The sequence below is a fragment of the Myodes glareolus genome, chromosome 9, assembly GCF_982192425.1.
Source record: "Myodes glareolus chromosome 9, mMyoGla1.1, whole genome shotgun sequence".
In the NCBI taxonomy this organism is placed as follows: domain Eukaryota; kingdom Metazoa; phylum Chordata; class Mammalia; order Rodentia; family Cricetidae; genus Myodes; species Myodes glareolus.
Genome location: NC_142034.1, coordinates 17,524,465 through 17,545,968, shown reverse-complemented (window position 1 = coordinate 17,545,968; position 21,504 = coordinate 17,524,465). Strand labels below are relative to the sequence as shown.

Genomic DNA, 21,504 nt, shown 5'->3' with positions numbered 1-21,504 from the left:
TGAAGTTTGTCCCCTGCCTTCCACACACCCACTGTGGCACAGGCGAGCACATATACACACACAACAAATAAATGTAACAAAGTTTTAAAGCTTTTTAAAAGATAACAAGTGGTGAAGATGCAGAGAGGACAAAGAGAATGAGGCCCTCACTAAACTAGTGAGGTAATTGAGAAATTGAAGTATACGTGCTCAAATATTACCAAAAGAAAAATGTTAAAATCACATATGCATATATGCATATAACAACAATGGATGAAAAAGGAGGCCATGAATTTGAAAGAGAACAAGTAGGGGGAAATGATGAGATTATATGATACTCTCAAAATTAAAAAAAATTGTCAAAAATCAGAATATTTAGTAGGTTGTAGAACATAGGCTAGATTATTTAATATTATAATTTGCTATAAAATTGATGCTAGAAACATTTTCTTCGTTTTAAAGAATTATTTCGTGTGTAAAGATGTTTTCCTGCATGTGCACCATGAGTGTGCAGTGCTCCCAGAGGCCAGAAGAGGGTGTCGGATCTCCCATAGGACTGGAGTTACAGATGATTGTAAGCCAACATGTGTGTGTTGGGAATCAAACCTGGATCGTCTGGGAGAGAAGCCAGCGCTCTTAACCACTGAGCCATCTCTCCAGCCCCCTGGCATTTTTTTTTGATCGTTTTTCAAGAATAAATCAAGCACTTGGGAGGCAGAGACAGGCAAAGCTCTCTGTGAGGTCAACCTGGTCCACAGAGTGAGGTCCAGGGCAGCCAGGGTTAAATTTAGATAGGACCCTATTAAAAATCGGTGAGTAAAAGTTGACGTGAGGAGTGGGTGGTGGTCCGTGTGTCCATAGCAGTCAGAAGGAAGGCAGTGCCAGTGTCCATCAATGGATGAATGGGGAAACGAACTGTGGTGCTCACAGGGGCTACCATTCAGCTTTTTAGAAGAAGGAAATTGCAAGCCACACCACGACACAGATGAACCTCAAGGATATTATAAATGAAATAAGCCAATCACTCACATACACACACACACACACACACAAACTACTGTATTATTCTACATATAGGAGATGTCTATAGTGGTCAGGTTCACAGATGTAGAATGTAGGGTGGTCATGAGGAGTTGGAAGGAGGGGAGAAAGAGAGGTTACGTAATCAACACAGAGTGTTGGTTGTGTAAGATGAAAACACTCAGTAGCTGGTATAGTTAACAGCACTGAACCATATACTTAAGAACTGTTGATGTGGAGCAGGGGTGTGGCTCTGTGGCAGACAGAGCACTTGCCAGCCTGCAGGAGACCCTGGTGTTGGTACCCAGCACACACAAAAATAGAAGTGAGGGAGTTGCTTCTATATAATACAGATCTTACCACTATTGATAAATAACAATCTGAAGCTTTTACTTCTTCTAGGCACCTGGCCCACACCAGCAGTCCTACATGCTTGTGAGGCACTGGCCCACACCTACTGTCCTACATGCTTGCTAGGCTGGGGCAGGAGAAATTTGAGCTCAGGAATTTGAAGCCAGCCTAGGAAAACATAATAAGGTTCTCTCTCTAAAGAAACCACAGTTTAGGGCTGGAGTGATGGCTCAGCGGATAAAAGCTCATGCAGTTCTTCTGGAAGGTACTGTTTGATTCCCAGAACCCACATGGTGGCCCACAGCCATCTATAAATCCAGTTCCAGGGAGTCCACTGCTCCCTTCTGGCCTCTCTAAGCACTAAGCACACATACGTGTATACAGACACACAGGCAGGCAAAACACCTAGACACATAAAATAATTTCTAAAGTTATTTTTAAATTAATAAAATAGGGGATGGAGAGTTGACTCCATTAGGAGCACTCGTTTGTTGCAAAGGACCCAGGTTCGATTCCCAGCACCCACATGGAGGCTCACCACCTCCTTAGTAACTGGAGACAGCCCATGCATTTCCCAGCCACCCAGACCTGAATAATCACATAGAAACTTTATTAATTACAATCACTGCTCAGCCTATTAGCTCAGGCTTATTAATAACTAACTCTTACATCTTAAATTAACCCATTTCTATTAATCTGTGTATTACCATGAGGCTGTGGCCTACTGATAAGGATCCAGCATGTCCTTCTCCTTCGGCAGCTACATGGCATCTCCTTGACTCCACCTACTCTCTATATATCTCTTCCAATCTGGCTATATTCTGCCATGGCATAGACTGAAGCAGCTCCTTTATTAGCCAATGATAATAAAACATATCCATAGCATACAGAGAGGAAACCCCACATCATATGTAGTACACAGATATACATGCAGACAAAACACTCAATCACATAAAGTAATGAAAAGAAATCTAAAAAGTTAATAAAATAAATCTTTAAAAAGAAACCAGACCAGGTGATGGTGGCATATGCCTTTAATCCCAGTACTCGGGAGGCAGAGGCAGGCGGATCTCTGTGAGTTCAAAGCCAACCTGGTCTATAGAGCGAGTTCCAGGACAGGCTCCAAAGCTACATAAAAACTCTGTCTCGAAATAAATAAATAAATAGAAACCAAAGTTTTACTTCTCGCCAGCTCCACCCAATAGGAACTGACATTATCCCCCATTTTAAAATAGGAAGCCCTCAATATATATTTGTTGAATTAATTTAGAAATTAAACCTTCCTCCTTTCTCTGTGTTCCTGACCAGAATAGGAGGCAAGTTTGAGAAACTTGGCTGTTATCCTCATACTGAACCATTCAGACCTAGAACAGGGAACTAGAAACACTGCCACTGAGTAAACCCGAAACCTTTGGAGCAGTCTGAGCCTGTGTTTATCCACAGTAGATGACAGGTTCTCCTGGCCCTGTGCTGGAGCGGCTGTTGTTGTTGGCTTGTTTTGGGTTAGTTTTTGGTTTGGTTTGTTTGGTTTGGTTTTGGTTTTTGGAGATGAGGCCTTACTTTGTAGCCCTGGCTGGCCTCGAACTTTCTAGGTAAACCAGACAGGCTTTGAACTTCTGACTTTGAACAGAGATCTTCCTGACTCCGCCTCCCAAGTGCTGGAAATAAAGGCATGTGCCACCACTGACTTTGAGGGTTTAAAGGCTAGAGAAAAGTCAGAACATGAATGTTATGATTTCTGCCTAATTGTCGATGGTTTTCCTTTTTGCTTTTGAGACAGAATCTGAAACTTACAGTCCAACTGCTTCAGCCTTCCAAGTACTACGGTTATAGGCATACATCACCATACCTGGCCATGTTAATTGCTCTATTTAACTCGGTTTTTCCACTGTTAAAGAATGCAAGCAGGCTGGAGAGATGGTTCAGAAGTTAAGAGCACTCAGTGCTCTTCCAGAGAACCCGAGTTCAAGTCCCAACATCCACATCAAAGATGGTTCTCAACTGCCTGTAACTCCAGCTCCAGATGACCCCATGTCTCTGGTCTCTGTGGGTACCAGGACTCATATTCATAGACATGTACATATACACATAGGTCTAATTTTAAAATTATAAGCACAAGATTTTTTCTAGACTTAAAAAATTAATGAAATTATTTTAGTTACTCTTCAATCAAGGGACCTGGTTAAAATACTTTTCTTAAATAAGTTTCAACACACTAAAGAAAATATACCATATAATTTGAGGCCAAAAAATTATCTTCTCTAAAGTCTCAACAGGCTTAAATTGCTATAATTCTGTAATTCGTTTCTTCATGCGCCACTGGAGTACCAAGTGAACCCCACTGAATACACATTTGCTCTAACCCTGGGAGGAGCCCCCAGGCCATCTTCTCCCTGAGCCCAGGCCTGAGCAGTGAATGAGGTCACAGCTGTATGAGGGAACAAACCCTTTATTGGATTTTTGATCTGAAGGCTCAAATGGTTGGTTGCTAATGGTTGGTTAGTAGCACAGCTCAAAAGTAGGTAAACGTCAGAATTTTGTCTGATCTAGGCTGAGTTCTTTAAAATATATATCTATCAATTATATAAGAGATTGGAACTATTTTTAAGTAATGATTATTTTGCGCCGTGGGGACCATTTCCCAGCACCTTTCAAGAGCCTAAATTGTTGAGCGTCTCTGAGGCTCCCAGCTTTCTGGTAGGTTCTAGATCCTGAACACCTTGGAATGGAGTTGTTTAGAAACAGCTGCCTCTGGGTTCTGAGGCAGTGACCTGGGAGGAATGAATTCTAACCAAACATTCTGAAGCTTTTTTTTTTCCTGATTTAACAGTACGTGCTGATTCATCATTCCCAAGCTAGCAAGCAGCCTGTCTGCTTGTCAGCGAACTTCCTGATATACACTAGAGTTGGGAAAGCTAACTGGAGTGATAGAAACCTGCCTGTCTGCTTGTCAGCGAACTTCCTGATATACACTAGAGTTGGGAAAGCTAACTGGAGTGATAGAAACCCTCCCAGCCCCTGGTCTGCAGGCCGTTTCTCCGGTGATGCAGAAGGAAGGGAGGACTAGGAGAGCCATAGTATCCAAAGAGTCTGTGCAAGAGGCTATCCTCTCTGCTTTTATAAGAAAGCAGTGGACAGGGATGTGGGTCCCAGAAGGAAAGCCTCAGAAAATTTACTACATGGTAGGTGTTGTAAGACTGAAATAAGCAGGAAGGCTTTAACGCCTTCTTCTTTGCCAGTTGTGGCAGGAAATATTTCAGAATAAATTTTGTCCTTAATTTTTCCTATATATTTCTACGTGCTTTGTATCATATACTATTTTTAATTAGTTAAGGTATATAATTTGATGATTTGTTATATGTATACAATGTAAAATAATTTCTGCAATCAAACGAACATACAAGTTACCATAGTTATTATGGATCAGAGGCATCCAGGCAAATTTCGAAACTCTGTAAACTGGTTCTACCTAGTCACGGTGTTATCTGTTGCGGTGGTTTTTGCTCTTTGGGCTTTTTGCAGAGCCTGCCACCCAGCTCCCAAATAAATCACACATGGAGGCGTATTCTTACTTATGAATGCTCGGCCTTAACGTGTCTCATTTCTAGCCAGCTTTTCTTATCTAATTGTCCAGACTACCTTTGCCTCTGGGCTTTTAACTTTCTCTATTTCTGTGTACTTTTCTTCTTATTCCGTGACTGACTGGGTGGCCGGCTGACTGAGGGGCTGGGGGCTGACCCCTAATGTTCTCCTCTCCTTATTCTCTCATTGCTCCTCATTCTCTTTCTCAGGTCTCCTTCTATTTATACTCTGCCTGCCAGTCCTGCCTATCCTTGCTCCTATCTTGCTATTGGCTGTTCATATCTTTATTAGATCATCAAGTGTTTTAGACAGGCAAAAAAACAAATCACAGCTTCACAGAGTTAAGCAAATGCAGTGTAAACAAAGGCCACACTCCTGAAAATAATACTTCCTAGAAGTTAGCCATTAGGTCTTTACAAGCTACTCATCTGGCACCACTGAGGATTTGTGCTCCTTACCCAGCCTCTTCCTACACGCCCCCTTCCCACATTCTGTGCTTCTGTGGGTTTGACTATTTTGGATTCTACGTGCAAGTGAGAAAATATTTCTCTTTGTGTGACTGACTTATTTTGCTTAGCATTTATTTAGGTTTTTTAAGACTTATGATTTTTACTTTTGTGTATACATATATGCAGATGCCTGTGCAGGCCAGAAGAGGGTGCTGAATCCTTTGGGACTAGACTGTACAAATGGTTGTGAGCAGCCCTGTGGGTGCAGGGAATCTGGGCCCTCTGGCAAGAGCAGTAAAAGCTCTTAACTACTGAGCCATCTCTCCAGCCCCAGCGTTTATTTTTATATAAGATCAAAGAGACATTATTTGAAAGGAAGAACTGTGACAAATTTTGCTTATAGATCTTAGCACAGACCTCCCCACACAGCCCTCCAATTTCACATGCAATGAAATGAATAGCTTGGATTTGCATACAATGCTATGCTTTGAAATCCTAGACTTTTTAATGTCAGGCTTTGCTCAGGAAAGCTGGGAAAGAATACAAAGAAACAATTGTATTAATAGACATGGTGGCACCTGCCTGCAATTCTAGTGCTGGGAAGGTTCAGGCAGGAAGGGACAAAGTTCTGGGCCAACTGAACAAAGTGAGACCCTGTCTCAAAAAAAAGGAAGGAAGGGAGGGAGGGAGGGAAAATGGAATAAATGATAGATGGATGATGGATGGTGATTCTGTGGATTGATCCTTTTCTGTATCTTCTGAATTGCAGAAAGAGTGTCTGGCCCCATGGCAGTTTCAGGAATTAAATCAACACTGAAGTTGAAGCCCCTCAAAGCACCCGTCTTTCACAAAAGGTAGGTAATAAAGTGTGAGGAGATTACGCAAAGTCTTCAGGTAATGACTATACAGATCACATACAGAGACTACGCTGAGAAAAATGAGAATATTTTATTCTGTGGTGAAGTTCCTTAAAACATCTGAATTAAGGAGATGTTTCTATTTTATTTATTTTGCATGTGTGCTCACATACACACACCACAGCATGCATACAGAGGGCAGAGGGCAGCTTGCAGGAGTCAGTTCTCCCCGTCCACCCCATGGGTCCCGTGAATCAAACTCAGATCCTCGGACTTGGCAGCAAGTGCCTTCCCGCTGAATCATTCTGTCGGCTTATGGGAAGATTTTTTTTAATAAAAAGAAAAAAGTGAACATTCTTTTCATCTAGAAAAGCAAAATTCTCCTTCCCGTTCTCCCAAAGGAAGTCCAGTGAATTAGCCATGCACAGCCCTACTAGGATAGGAGGGGGATTCTCCTGCTCGTAGCAATGCTTTTTCTCAGTCAGCTGCCAACCGATTCTAGCCAACAACCTCTGATGGCTGAAAGTGAGAGCCCAGGATGCCTTCCGTCACACAGCATGCATATGGTGCACATACACACCTGCAGGCAAGCAGGACACTCATACATAAAAGATTTGTAGAATAAATCTTTGTCGATGTTTTAAAAAAATAAAACCACAAAAGTAAGAGATTCCATATTCTTAAAACCTTTGTTAGCTGGGCAGTGGTGGCGCATGCCTTTAATCCTAGCACTTAGGAGGCAGAGGCAGTTGAATTCTAAAATTATTCTAAAGTAAATTTATAGGAGCTAGGTGTAACAGCACAAGCCTATAATCCCAGCATGGCAAAAGATGAAGGCTGGAGAATTGGGAGTTCAAAGGCATCCTTGGCTACATAGTGAGTTTGAGATCCTCCTAGGCTACATGGGATCCTGTCTCAAAAAGTTTATGATTATTTAATTTGCTATTAAATTATACTTAATTAAAAATAATTACATTTCACTTGTCATAGTATAAGCAAAGCTAGGTGTGTGTGTGTGTTCATAAATTGTTGCAGATTTACACAAAGAATTTTGAAATATTAGTATTTTCCCTTCTTTTCAGATTCTACTTCCCTGAGAATATAAAATGTTACCCAGAGTTCCAAACTTTCCAGAAGCATCCTGTCTCTGCTTAATCATTCCTTATTGTCTCTTATATATACTAAACACACATGTTGGCAATTAAAGTTATAATGGTAGATACAGAACCTTCTCTACAAAGGTAGTCAGCACAACATTATTTTCCAGATTAACCTTTGAAACAGGTTTCTAGCAATGGTGATGGCTTAAGGTTACAGCTTTGAACTTTGCCATCAGAATCTCATCTCTCTTACCTGTGTGACTTTGGACAAGCCATTTAATCAGCCAGATGCCTGTTTTGTACAGTGAGAGAAATCAAGTAGCTTTTGTTTTGTTTTTAAGAGAGGTAAGGGCAGCTTCTGACAGATTAGCCAGTGACGGTCTGCTTCAGCACTTTGAGTCTGGGCAAATTGTAATGCTTGTCACCGTTAGCATCAGCAAAACTCAAAGGCTTCACACCTGTGTTAAACCTGCTGTTTTTCATGTTTCTTCTCAGAGATAGAGATTTACGAGGATCTCTTCCAAGTCACTTACAACATAAAGATGCAAAGCTGAACTCTTCACAACTGGAAGGTAATGAAAATCATCCTAAATGTTAAAATCTAAGAACAACCAGGGCAATGGTGATGCCTTTAATTCCAGCACCCAGGAGTCAGAGGCAGGAAGATCTCTGAGTGAGTTCCAGGACAGAGGATCTTACTCTAATAGCTAAGACTAGCCTGCTCAATGTGTATCCCTGTCTGGTCTAGAACTCATAACAGTCCTGCCTCAGCCTCCCAAGTGCTAGGATAGAAGGGAAGTGCCCTTGCATCCAGCTAGTTCCCACACTGATCTTTCTCTAATGCACACGTGAGAGTTCAAGGAGCATCTGTAGTCCTATCATTCAAGAAAGGGAAAGCAGAGGGGTGAAATAAAATTTTAGCCAGGCATGATGGTGCACACCTATAACTTAGGAAGCTGGTACTTAGTTCAAAGTCAACCTACTCTACCTACCAAGGCCCTATCTAAAAATAAAAAATAAACTATTTGCTAGATTCAAGGATAACTTTCAAACTGACACCTTTCAAGATTTGAAACAGGCTTGGTCAAATATTCTCTATTTATTTTTTAGTTTTTCAAGACAGGGTTTCTCTGTGTATTGTTCTGGCCGTCCTGGAACTCACTCTATAGATCAGGCTGGCCTTGCACTCAGAGAGATTCCCCTGCCTCTGCCTCCTGAATGCTGGGATCAAAGGCCTGCACCACCACCATTCAGCTAGGTCAAATATTCTTATCCAGATAACTTGGAAGTGTGGTAAACAGCAAATTCAAGGTCACATATTATCAGCTACTTGAGGAGTATAAATACAATGTTTCAGGACTGGCCAGTGTGGTGACAAGTGTCTGTCATCCCAGCATTAGGGAGGCCTCCAGAGGCAAGAGGACCACAGGTTTAAGGACAGCTGGTCTACATAGTGTACAAGCCAGTTTTGTTCTCAAAGGACCAAATTAAATTAAAATGGAAATAAAATACCAGGATTTCTTTGAGACAGAAAAATAATAGTGAAGTTTGATACACTGTCTATAGGTCATTGGTCCAAACAGCATTCAGATATTTGAGCCAACAGTGTTCCAGGCACAAGAACATTAGACATGTCCCTGCCCTGGATGACTCAAGGCATGAGAGAAGTACGGAGTGCTAGGGGAGCATAGCATCGCATCCAGAGTTGGTCTTCTGAGGTGAAGAAGGGAGCCTAGAGAGAACAGAATGACGAATAAGTCAGGGAAGGATCAGAAGGTGAGAGTGTCTGCTATGGAAGCGTGAGGACCTGAATTCAGATGACAGGGCTGACGGGCAGAGAGAAAAGGAGCCAGCCAGCCCCTCAGGGGCCTGCCAGCCAGACACGGAGGAAGCAGGAAAGTAGGATGGACGACAAACACAGCAACACATACATTAATAGAAATGGGTTAATTTAAGTTAAAGGAAAAAAATAGCTAGAAAAAAGCCAGGCTAAGGCTGAGCATTCATAATTAATAATAAGTCCCCAGGTCATGATTTGGAGGCTAGCGGTCCAGGAAAGCCTACTATAGCCTGTCTCAAAGGATAAAGTGGAATGTGATAGAGCAGGACGCCTGGGCTCCACGCTCAGAGGTGAGCATACCCACACATACATGTGTGCATACACCACACACACACACACACACAGATACCCCACGCTCACACACAAAAGAAGAGGAGGAAGAGGAAGCAGGGAGAGAAGAGAAGAGAAACACCTTTGCCTACTGAAGACTTGAGTTCTGTCTCCAGGTCACACATAGTAAAAGGATAGAACTGACTCCTGCAAGTTGTCCCGGGGCCTCCGTGTGCATACAATGTCACATACGTACATACACACACATGCAGGCATACACTCTCCCTCTCTTCCACTACTTCTTTGAGCAATTTGAGAAACAAAAGTAAACATATTATGATATGTTTACCCAAAATCTAAAATAAACATCTATGAGTCTATACTGATAGAAATAAATAATGAAAGTAGGAATCTAGGTCAGTGGTAGAGCAGTTGCCTGGCATGTGAGAGGGCCTAGGTTCAACACCCAGTATTACAAAAAGAGTGGAGATTGAAAAATAATTATTTAACACAAGGTAGAGACAAATGACCAAGAAATGGCAATAAAAGGGAAAATGTATTATATATTTATATAATATATTTATATATAAATATATAAAATATTTATATATACATATATATTTGTTTTGCTTTGTTTTCTTGATACACAGGGTCTGACGTAGCACAGTCTAGTCTCAAACTCACTGTGCAGTCAAGACTAACCTTGAACACCTAATCTTCCTGCCCCTGCCCTTGAGTGCTTGGGTTATAGGCAAGCACCACTATGCCTGGCTCTACATTTGTTTTTTCTATCAATTACTACTCATTCCACTTGGTTCTACCATTTCTGCTTGATGCTCGTTCAAATCCCAAGAAAAGACAGCATTCTGTCTCTTTAAAAATCTATTATTCATTTTCCTTTCTCTTTCCACATGTTACAGATCTTCAGGTGGCTATATGACATCTCCTGTCCTGTTAGCACACACATTTCTCCCTCTCCTTCCCCACTTCTATAGCCCAGGCTGACCTAGATGTCACTGTTTAGCCTAAGCTGGCCTTGAATCATCCATCAATCTTCCCACCACAGCTTCCAAGTGCTGGGGTTAGAGACAGAAGTTACCATACCTGACTGTGTCTCTTCTTAAATAATTGTCCTAACATATACCCATTTCCTCAGCCTTCCGAAATGCTTACAACTTCTTCACCAAGGATAAGACTGGCTGTATTGATTCACATGGATTGATGAGCACCTTAGCTAAATTCGGGATGAGTCTAAACACATATGATATCTACAATGAATTAAAATGTGCTGATCTTGACGGTGAGTATTTTGACCTATTATTTTCCCATAATATACTTTTTGTGTATATCTGTGTTATCATTTATCCTAAAGTACAAGGAATACCTCTCCCTTATCTACCAAAAGTATACCTCTAAACAAAGGTAAGGTTATCTTCCATGACCTGCATCTCACTTCCCATGGTTTCAATTAACTGGGTCAACTGTAGTCCACAAATATTAGTATTTGTCTAAACTCTTTCAAGAGAAAAAGACCATAGTAATGTAACTTTTTACAATAGTATACCATGGAGCCTGGACGTGGTGGTGCACACCTTTAACCCTAGCACTTAGAAGGCAGAGACAGGATGATCTCTGTGAGTTTCAGGCCAGCCTGTTCTACATAGTGAGTCCCAGGACAGCAAGGACTACATAAAGAGACCCTGTCTCAAACACGCATGCACACACACACACACAGAGTATATTGTTTTAATTATTTTATTATTGCTAATTCCTAATCTATCAGATAAAGTTTATTGCAAATATGTATATGTGATAAAGCGTAGGATATTCAGGGATCAGAATGGTCCACAAATCAACCAAAACAAAGCCAAAAAGCTCTCTCTGTTACATCAAGACATCCTCTAAAGTGAGTATCATAACAAAGACTTGAACTTGGTATTGAGCTCGGACGGTCACTCAGTTTCCACACAGGAATTTTCTTTAAAAATTAGGGTTTTTTCCTAGCTCGTACATACACCCCATTGATATATTTAAAGAGAAACACAAATTTACTGCCTATTGTCCTGCCAAAGGTTAGGATTGTAGGCATGAGCCGCCACACTCAGGTCTAACCAAGGTTTTAAGACTTGGAGGCTTTGAAATGTAACTTCTATGTCCCCCATGGACAAGGAACTACTACTATATTTGTATGTGTTTCTCTTTAAGGATATCAGTGGGCACATGTATGAGCTTAAAAAAAAATGAAAAATGCCTGTGTGGAATCTAAGAGTGGCTGTCCCTTAGCCTTCGCTTTCCCAAATTGAAGTCTTTGTCATGATGCTCACTTTAGAGAATGTCTTGAAGTAACTGAGAGATGCAGTCATAAAATCCAAGTCCACCATTTCCATCTGAACCATAACGATATGAATCTCTCTTCTATCCTGAGAGCCCACTGACATTTAAATGCCAGAGAAATTTTGATAGTATTTTAAAGTATACAAGTCACGGAATTTGTTTTCCTCTTTGGGACTTTTTATTATTGGTATTTGGTTTGGTTTTTGGAAGCAGGGTCTTTATATATTCCAAGCTAGCTGACCTCTAACTTGCTATGTAGCTGAGGGTGGCTTTGAATCACTGATGCTTCTGCCTCTCCCTCTCAAGTGCTATGGCCTGTACCTGGAATCCAGCCTAACATATTGTGTGGAAAATGTTTGCAGTGTATTATTTTCTCTGGCCCCTCACCAGCCAGGGGCCAAGGAATCAAGGTCACCAGATAATTAGAACTATCACTTCTCCCCACTGGCTCTGCCCAGCTGTGCTAGTCCTTCAGGTACCTGCACACCCTCTAACCATACTTCCCGTCTTTTTGTTTGTGTTGTTTGGTTTGGTTTTCATTTTTGCTTTTTGTTTCTTCAAGATAGGGTTTCTCTGTGTAGCCCTGACTGTCCTGGAACTTACTCTGTAGACTGGGCTGGCCTTAAACTAACAGAGATCCGCCTGCCTCTGCCTCCTGGGTGCTGGGACTAAAGGCGTACTCTGTCACTGCTTGGCAACTGTCTTAACTTTAGAGGCAATGGAGCGCGGCTAACAGCTTTTACTGGATGCTTACACCTTGCCATTGTTTCTGTTGGCTAGAGCAGACTAGTGTAAATATAGATCAGGTCATAAAGACTGATGTAAATACAAGGGTTTTAAGTTCAAGACCAGCATGGGCTATATAGGGAGGCACTACCAAAAATAATCTCTTTAAGGAGAAAGGAAAGGAAACCAAGGTTTACCTGATCCTCTTTTCAGTCCTGAATATGCTGATTTTAAGTGTAAAGTGGCTCAGACTACTTTAGCTTTTATACTTCACATTCAATAAATAATTAAAATACATCCCAGCTGGGTGTGGTAGCAGACACCTGTAATCTCAGCAAACTGGAGGCTGAGGCCGAAGGATTGCAAATGTGAAGCCAGTCCTAGGTAAAACAAGTGTTCTCTCTCTCTCTCTCTCTCTCTCTCTCTCTCTCTCTCTCTCTCTCCTTTATATACAAATTGTGCGTTTATATAAGCTTTTAGCAATATGTTCTGAGCTGAGATTCCTGTTGCAGGAGACGGTAAGATCAACTTCTCAGACTTTGTAGGGGTGCTGACAGATAAGAAACTCTTCCTCAAGGCTGTGGGTGAGTAGATGTCTCTGGGAAGCCCCGCCCACTGCACAAAAAACACGACCCCTTAGGCCTCCAGTTAGGAGACATCTAGGATGCAATTCTAGGATCTAGGATCTAGGATCTAGGGAGAGTCTAGGATGTTATTCTTTTTCCTACAAAATAATGTCAAACAGACTGATACCATCAGAATTACAACTTACATACATCAAGCAGCTACTGGCCTCCAGCAGGAGAGACATTACTTTTGTCTCTAATGAGAACACTAAGGAAGTAGCAGGTGCAGAAAGTTTAGCCTTCCTTTTATCTTAATTTATTTTATTTTTATGTGTGTGGGTATCTTGCCTTATATGTCTGTATCAGATCGCCTTGAACTAGAATTGCAGACGGTTGTTAACAGCCTGGTGGGTGCTAGGAATCGAACCCAGGTCCTTTGGTAGCGTAGTCAGTGTTCTTAACCACTGAGCCATCTCTCCAGCCTCTTATTTTCCCTTTATAGTATTTTACTTCTTACCCAAGCACATGCACTACTTCCAAAAGCATTCCTTTTTAAAAAAAATAATATTTTGTAGAGCTTGGGTAGCTTACTATCTCTACACCCTGGTGAAGCCTCTGCTCTCAGTGAGAGGCCGGGGCTAGAGAGCGTGTGCTCACCTGTGGCCGTCGATCTGTTCAAACTGGAAGGTGCCCTCAGTCTCTCGTGCTCTGTTTCCTGACCCAACAGGCCGCCTTGGGAAATCCAACCACTCTTCATATCGCATGCTCTAGGATTCCAGTTCCAAACCCCACAAGTAACTTTGAAAACATACCCAAACCTAAGCCACAGCCTGTCCCTGGGATCAAGAAAAATTGGTGCTCTCAAAAACTGTGACAAATGAGTTTCTCTGCAAACTAGAGATATTTATTAATTACCTTTCATAGACGAACAAGACAATTCTATTTAACATATTACACATGCAGATGTTAAAAGTACTACCGTATTTACTTAGATGTCATTGAACTATGATTGTTCTGTCTACTCAGTAATCAAAATGACCTTTCTCTAAATAGAACAATTTTCATGTTTGCCATATTTCTAGTCCCTGATTTAATATTGCTACAAATTCTCAGTAAATTTTTAATAGACGGTTTTCTCAGAAGACATTTTGAAATTTCTCTTTTCTGTTTCCTCTATAGTTCCTGAAAAGAAACTGTGTTTAGATTTAGCTAACAACCCCGGGATCTTATTATTTGAAATCCTATCAAAACTTGTAGAGACTTCATCCCTGCACAGAAAGGATATAATAGAGCTAGTAAGGTAAGTGGCCACAGGACAGGTGAAGGCAGCTTACCGAGGATGCATCACCAGAGTCCTACTCCACAGAGCTCAGTCTGAAACCAAAGAAAGGGGCGGGGCAAAGGCTAATGTCACAACACTCTCCTGGTTCTGAAATCATAAGACTGCACTCACACTGTGCTGAAGCTCCACGTGGGCATAAATCACACGAAATAAGCTTCAGCCATCCCGAGATAGAGCTGCTGGTGCACGAGCTAGCCCTTTCCTTTCCTTCTCCTTCCTTTCCTCTCCTACAAAGTGCCAGCGCTAACAACACCCGCCTGAAGGGCACCTGTGGGACACAGAGCAGCACAGCACAGCGTTACTCCTTACACTGTGGAACAAGTAGAATAAAGAGGACATGCATATTACTTAATAGAGTCCTCACTAAAAGAGTGCACACAATCACCGGTGTTTTGCAAACAAAAAATCCGGAAAGCAGATCAAATGTTTGCCCAAGAGTGGTGTGTTGATGTTAGCACAGTGACGTGTGCTCATGGCCTCCTGCACTGTGTCTCACTCCTACTAAGTGGACAGGACACCTTCACTATCACTGCTCTTGTTATTGAAAGTGAATTGCGATTTTTTTTTAATTTGGTTATCTTTTGAGGTTGCTCTTTACCTGCTGAAAAATTTACAAACTCTGGGAAAAAGAGACCCAAGATCCAGGAAGTAGCTAAGACCCTTCCTAGATACAGTGGGGGGAAATACAGTGGGCATGAAAATACAAGATAACTAGGCAAAGAGGCACACGTTAGCCCAGCACACAGGAGGCAGAGGCAGGTAGATCTCTGAGTTCAAAACTAGCCTGGTCTATGTAGCAAGTTCCAGGACAGCCAGGCTGACCCAGTGAGACCCTGTCTCCAAAATAAATAAATAAACATATCAAAAAAAGAAGTATAAGACAAAGGAAAATTCTAAAGAAAAACAAAAACAAACAAAAGAATCAAGTTATGAAGAAAGTCCTATTACAGTAGTGGCAGACTTCTCTCCAGAAATCTTACAAGCCAAAAGAGAATGGAATGATTTGTTCAAAACATTGAAAGAGAATACTCAGCAATCAGGAATTATACACCTAGCAAAGCTGCCCTTCAGAAATTAAACAGAAAGAAAGGCTTCCCAAGACAAACACTGCAAGAATGCATTGCCACCCAGCCTGGCAACTGTGTCCAGTTCCTGGGACCCACATGGTAGAAGGAAATAGCTCCTGCAAGTTGACCTCTGACCTACACACACAAGCACACTAGAGTACATGAATGCACATGTATACAAATGCATGCACATACACATTAAATTAGTAAATGTGCTGGGTGGTGGTGATACACACCTTTAATCCCAGCACTTGGAAGGCAGAGGCCAGCAGATCTCTTAAATTCAAGGCCAGCCTAATCTACAGAGTGTTCCAGGACAGCCAGTACTGTTACACATAGAAACCCTGTCTCGAAAAACAAAAAAAATTAACAAATGTAGCAATGTCAAAAATTATGAAAAGAGACCAAGATGGTCCTTATAGAAATGATGAAGGAATCAGTTTAGCCAAAGGAAATAACAGCTGAGGCTGAAGCTCATCGTATAGAGTACTTGACTGGCATGTGGAAGGTCATGAGTTCAGTCCCAGCACTGGAAAAGCTAGTCATTAACGTTCTAAAAAAAACTTATAAGAATAGAGATAGCTGTGTAGCTGAGTAGTAGGACGCTAACCTAAGGTGCACAGTGACTGGGTTTGATCCCAGCCCATAGGGAGGCATAGTGCTCATGCTGTGCTCCCATCACACTGGAATCTGAAGCAAAAGGGACACCACGAGTTCAAAGCCATCCTGGGCTACAAAGTGAGATCCTGCCTCAAAAAAGAAGAAAACTGCATTTCAAAACCCAATACAGAGCTGGAGAGATGGCTCAGAGGTTAAGAGCACTGGCTGCTCTTCCAGAGGTCCTGAGTTCAGTTCCCAGCAACCACATGGTAGCTCATAACCATCTATGATGAGATCTGGTGCCCTCGTATGGCCTGCAGGCACACATGCAGGCAGAACACTGTATACATAATAAGTAAATAAACCTTTAAAAAATAAAACCCAATACAAAGTACTACAGTACGTGGCACCTTCTTCAGTGGTGTGGCTACTAGTAAGGAGCCCATGCTCTTGTAAATAATCCTTCACCCAGGACCCTGTAAGCAACCGCCAAAATACACATTGAGATTTCAAGCCAGAAAGAAGAAGGTAAGAATGAGGGGAGGGAAGAGAGGAGAGAGAGAAAATGAGAATACAAAGGAAGACAGAGAGGAAGGGAAGGAGTGGGGAGGGAGAGCAAGAATGAGAATACGAAGCATGACGAGAGACTGAAGTGGAAAGAGAAAGAGCAGCTGGGGGACAGGAGAGGATAATTAAGTGAATGTAAGAGAAGTATGTGTAATGTACAAAAATGCCATAATGAAACCATTACTATTATGTATGATTAACATATGCTAATAAGCCTTAAATAGATTTAAAATAAATAATAATCAACATCTATAACTTGTAGTTTGATTTTTTTTTGTCCTAACAATTCTTTATTCCATTTCTGAATTACCTGTGTTTTCTCTTTAAGTTATTTCCGAAAAAAATTCCAGGAAAGCCACTCGGAAATGCCATGGAGTCCATATGGGAGACGGGGCTTTAGGACAGATATATGCACTCCTCCGCGCTCAAGCACTGCTGCCTTTGCCAATTCTGCCAAGATCTCAATAATGAAAGAAAAGGATTTGTATAAGTTTCTTGAAGTACTCAAGCGTAAGAGCCATTTTCTCTCTCCACTGTGATAGATCAACTTCCAGGCAGCTGGTCAGAAATCGACACCAGAGGCCAAGAACAGGGCCCGGGGCTCTTGGAGTAGCTGCTCTCTGTCTCACAGACTTGGAAGCAGAAGTCCTGAGCCCTTGGACACCTGAGTGAAGTCTGCGGGATGGGTGTGCGGTGGGAACATGAGACTCAGGCAGAGGAGCCAGGGCCACAGGGGGAGCAGACGGAAGTGCACTGGGCTCTGCATGCTTGTCATTCCGGGAACTTTTTACGTCATGTATAATGCCATTTTTGGTCTTGTCTTTTTAGGGTGTGATTTCCCTACAGGTAGCCCGTACTCAAAAATACCTGTCTTTCCGTTGTTCCCTGATATGGACGGGGTGGTGATGGGAAAGCCACTCAAAGACATACAGAAGCTAGAGCTGCTAAGGAAAAAGGAGCCTCTGAGTTTCTTCGAGGACTATTTTTTCCATAAAAAAGATTGGAAAGCACAGGTGGGTTTAATCTGTCATACTAGCTAATTTAAATACTACATCTGTAAGAACCTAACTCAAGGCTAAAAGCATGTTTTCTTTACAGATAATGCGTAGTGTCTTGGGAGGTTGTAGCTATTGTTTTGAGATGTTTGTTTGGTTTTGGGTTGGGATTTTTAGAGACAATGTCCATTGTACTCTGACTGACTCAAATTTCTATGGAGCCAACAGTAAATTATCTGTTGAATATATACTTTAGAGGCTGGAGAGCTGATTCAGTGATTAAGAGCACTTACTGTCCTGCCATACTCTTTGTTTGGTTGGTTGATTGGTTTGGTTTTTTGACACCAGGTTTCTCTGTGTAACAGACCTGGTTGTCCCAGAACTCACTCTGTAGACCAGGCTGGCCTTGAACTCACAGAGATCTGCCTGTCTCTGCCTCCTGAGTGCTGTAATTAAAGGTCATACTCATTTCTTAATACTACTCTTACAAAGGACCTGTCTTACAAAGGACCTGACTTTGGTTCCTAGCACCTACATACATCAAGTGACTCATAGCTGTAATTCCAGCTCCAGAGGATCTGATGCCTCTGAACTCCACAGACATCTACATTCAAGTGTACACACACACAATTAAACATAATTTTAAAAATATATCTTAATAACATACCAACCAGTACCCTGTCCCCCGCCCTAATTTTCCCATAACATATATTGGTATCTATTTTTATACCTCAGGTATCATATTTACATTTATTATATATAAAGAAAGATATATTACATTATCATTTATATGTACTATATCATATGTACATTTATAAATATGATAATGTACCATATTTAATGTTGATCTATATTAATATATAATGTGTATATAGCTGTGGAGGTGGTTCAGTGAGCCAAGTGCCGCACAAGCATGAGGACCTGAGTCCAGATCCCAACACCCGTGTGAAAGCTGTCCTGGTGGCACATTCCTATAACCACGTGCTGAGACAAGCAGACCCTGGAACCAGTTTGTCTAGCTGAAAACTCTAGTGAGAGAGCCTGTCTTAAAACATACAGTAATATTCAAAAATGTCTTCAAAAGCAAGCAAAATGCCCATGTTTCAAAAAGCAAGACAACCAGACAAATCTTTACAAGTTCAAGACCGAGCTGGTCTACCTAGTGAGATCCTCACTAGGCAGGAAGGTCACATGAAGGTACTTAGACCTGACGGCTAGGGATAGGGTTTAGCCTGACAATTCAGGATGAGATGTGGATGCCCAGAACTAAATCTAAAATAATAATAATAATAATAATAATAGATTTAGATTTAATTTTAAATTTAAAACCTCTGGAAAAAGTCAGAATCTGTGAGAAGAAAGGTACTGCTTGGTACAAGGCCCAAGTTCACCTGCTGGGAGGCCTCCATGGAGAAAAAGGTCTTCTTTGGGAATATGAAACATGAGATTTAAGAAAACCTGGGTATGCAGCTGCAACTCACAGTTCCCATACTGGATACAGTCTCCAAACTGTGTGCTTACCTAAAAATCAGTTTCAAGCTTAGAAAAGTCTATAAGACACAAATATAAATATCCAAATCCTGAGCCACTCAATTCACACCATAAAAACAAAACAAAACCCTTTTGAGAACTGGCAAGACAGCCTGTGGTAAATGCACCTGCTGCACAAGCTTGCCACCCTGAGCTTGGTTCCCAGAACCTAAGTAAAGATGGAGAGACCTAACAATACAGAGTCCTCTGCGACTGCATGAGTGCCATGCACAGACACACAGACATACAGATGTTGGTGGAAGTGTCTGTCCCGTCCACCAGCTCCTGAGTAACTGATACAGAGACTTAATATTAATTACAAATGCCCAGCCTATAGCTCAGGCTTCTTACTAACTAGCTCTTACAATTTAACCCATTTCTATTCATCTATGTGCTGCCCTGAGGCTCGTGGCTTTTACCTCTATCCCATTTTGTGTGTCTGACTTATTCTTCCTCAGACTCTGCTCTTCCCCATCCCATCATTCTTATTTAGCTTTTTCTCCTAACTTTATCCTGTTCAGCTATTGGACAGTCAGCTTGTTTATTAAACCAATCATAGTGACATATATTCACACAGTGTACAGAAGGATTATTCCACAACATACAGATATCACACTATCAGTCAATTAATATTAATTAATGTAGAGAGATCCCAGAACAGACTATATAAAGAATACAGGGAGACTTTTGGCCTGTATTCAGAAAAGACTCACACAGGAAGGAAAGGATGGGTTGAAGGATGGAGGGGGAAAAAAAGGATGGAGAAATCTCAAAATGGGGGGAATAGTTAAGAAAATTCATACTAGATAGCTTTAGAGAAACCAGATCAGTAGCTGACAGAGTTTGGAGTCTGATTTTTCAGCAGCCACTTGGAGTGAGTTTGTTTGTTTGTTTGTTTGTTTGTTGTGTTTTTATTTTTTATTAATTTTTTTACTTTTTTATTATTTTTTAAAAAGAAAACAAACTATCTTTTTACATTTTACACCCAATCCTAGCTCCCACTCCCTCCCATCCTCCCATTTCCTCCACCTACCCCTCCTACCCCCCCCCCCACATCCACTCTACAGAGAGGGTAAGACACATTGCTTTGGGAAAGGTCCAATGCCCTTCCTACTATATTCAGACTGAGCAAGGTATCCATCCAAAGAGAATAGGTTCCCCAATAGCCAGTACAAGCAGTAGAGATAAATCCTGATGTCACTGCCAGTGGCCTCACAATACGCCCCAGCCACACAACTATCACCCACATTCAGAGAGACTAGCTTGGACCTATGCTGTTTCCTTCCCTGTCCTACTGGAGTTGGTGAGCTCCCATTAACTCAGGTAAACTGTTTCAGTAGGTGAACCCATCATGGTCTTGCCCTCTTTGCTCATATTCTCACTCCTCCCACTCCTCAACTGGACTTTGGGAGCTCAGTCCAGTGCTCCGATGCAGGTCTCTGCCACTGTTTCTATCGGTTGCTGGATGAAGGTTCTATGGTGATATTTAAGATATTCATCAGTCTGACTACAGGGCAAGACCAGTTCAGGCACCCTGGCCTCTATTGCTTAGGATCTTAACTGGGATCATCCTTGTGGATTCCTGGTAATTTCTCTAGTGCCAGGTTTCTTGCTAGCCCCATAATGGTTCCCTCAATCAAAATACCTCTTTCCTTGTTCTCATCTCTGTTTTTCCTCCATCTCAACTAACCTGCTTCTTCAAGTTCTCATTCCCCCTCCCCTTCTCCCCTCATCTTCCCCTTCCATCCTCCCTACTCCTCCCCACCCCCATGCTCCCAATTTTGTCAGGTGATCTTGTCTATTTCCCCTTTTAGGTGGATCTATGTATGTTTTTCTTAGGGTTCACCTTGTTACTTAGCTTCTCTAGGATCATGAACTATAAGGTTCAATATCCTTCACTTTACAGCTAGTATCCACTTGTGAGTGAGTACATACCATGTTCATTTTTCTGGGTCTGGGTTACCTCACTCAGTATTGTTTTTTCTAGTTCCATTCATTTGCATGCAAATTTCAAGATGTCATTTTTTTTACCACTGAGTAGTACTCCATTGTGTAAATGTGCCACATTTTCTTTATCCATTCTTCAGTTGACCAGCATCTAGGTTGTTTCCAGGTCCTGGCTATTACAAACAATGCTTCAAGCTGCTATGAACATAGTTGAACAAATGTCCTTGTAGTATTATTGAGCATCTATTGGGTATATGCCCACAAGTGGTATTGCTGAGTCCTGAGCTAGGTTGAGTCCCAGTTTTCTGAGAAACCGCCATACTGATTTCCAAAATAGTTTTACAAGTTTGCAGTCCCACCAGCAATGCAGAAGTGTTCCCTT

The 21,504-nt window shown here is 41.6% G+C and overlaps 1 protein-coding gene across 1 annotated transcript in view; it reads left to right on the top strand.

Annotated features, from left to right (window-relative positions):
• Positions 1 to 21,504, top strand: part of Efcab3 (EF-hand calcium binding domain 3) — a 362,829-nt gene that overhangs the window by 336,077 nt on the left and 5,248 nt on the right. The window contains exons 171-177 of the mRNA XM_087909544.1: positions 6,151 to 6,235; positions 7,834 to 7,910; positions 10,605 to 10,748; positions 13,021 to 13,092; positions 14,254 to 14,374; positions 16,979 to 17,160; positions 17,479 to 17,663. Coding sequence (XP_087765670.1) covers positions 6,151 to 6,235; positions 7,834 to 7,910; positions 10,605 to 10,748; positions 13,021 to 13,092; positions 14,254 to 14,374; positions 16,979 to 17,160; positions 17,479 to 17,663 — 866 coding nt within the window. The remainder of the gene's footprint in view (positions 1 to 6,150; positions 6,236 to 7,833; positions 7,911 to 10,604; positions 10,749 to 13,020; positions 13,093 to 14,253; positions 14,375 to 16,978; positions 17,161 to 17,478; positions 17,664 to 21,504) is intronic.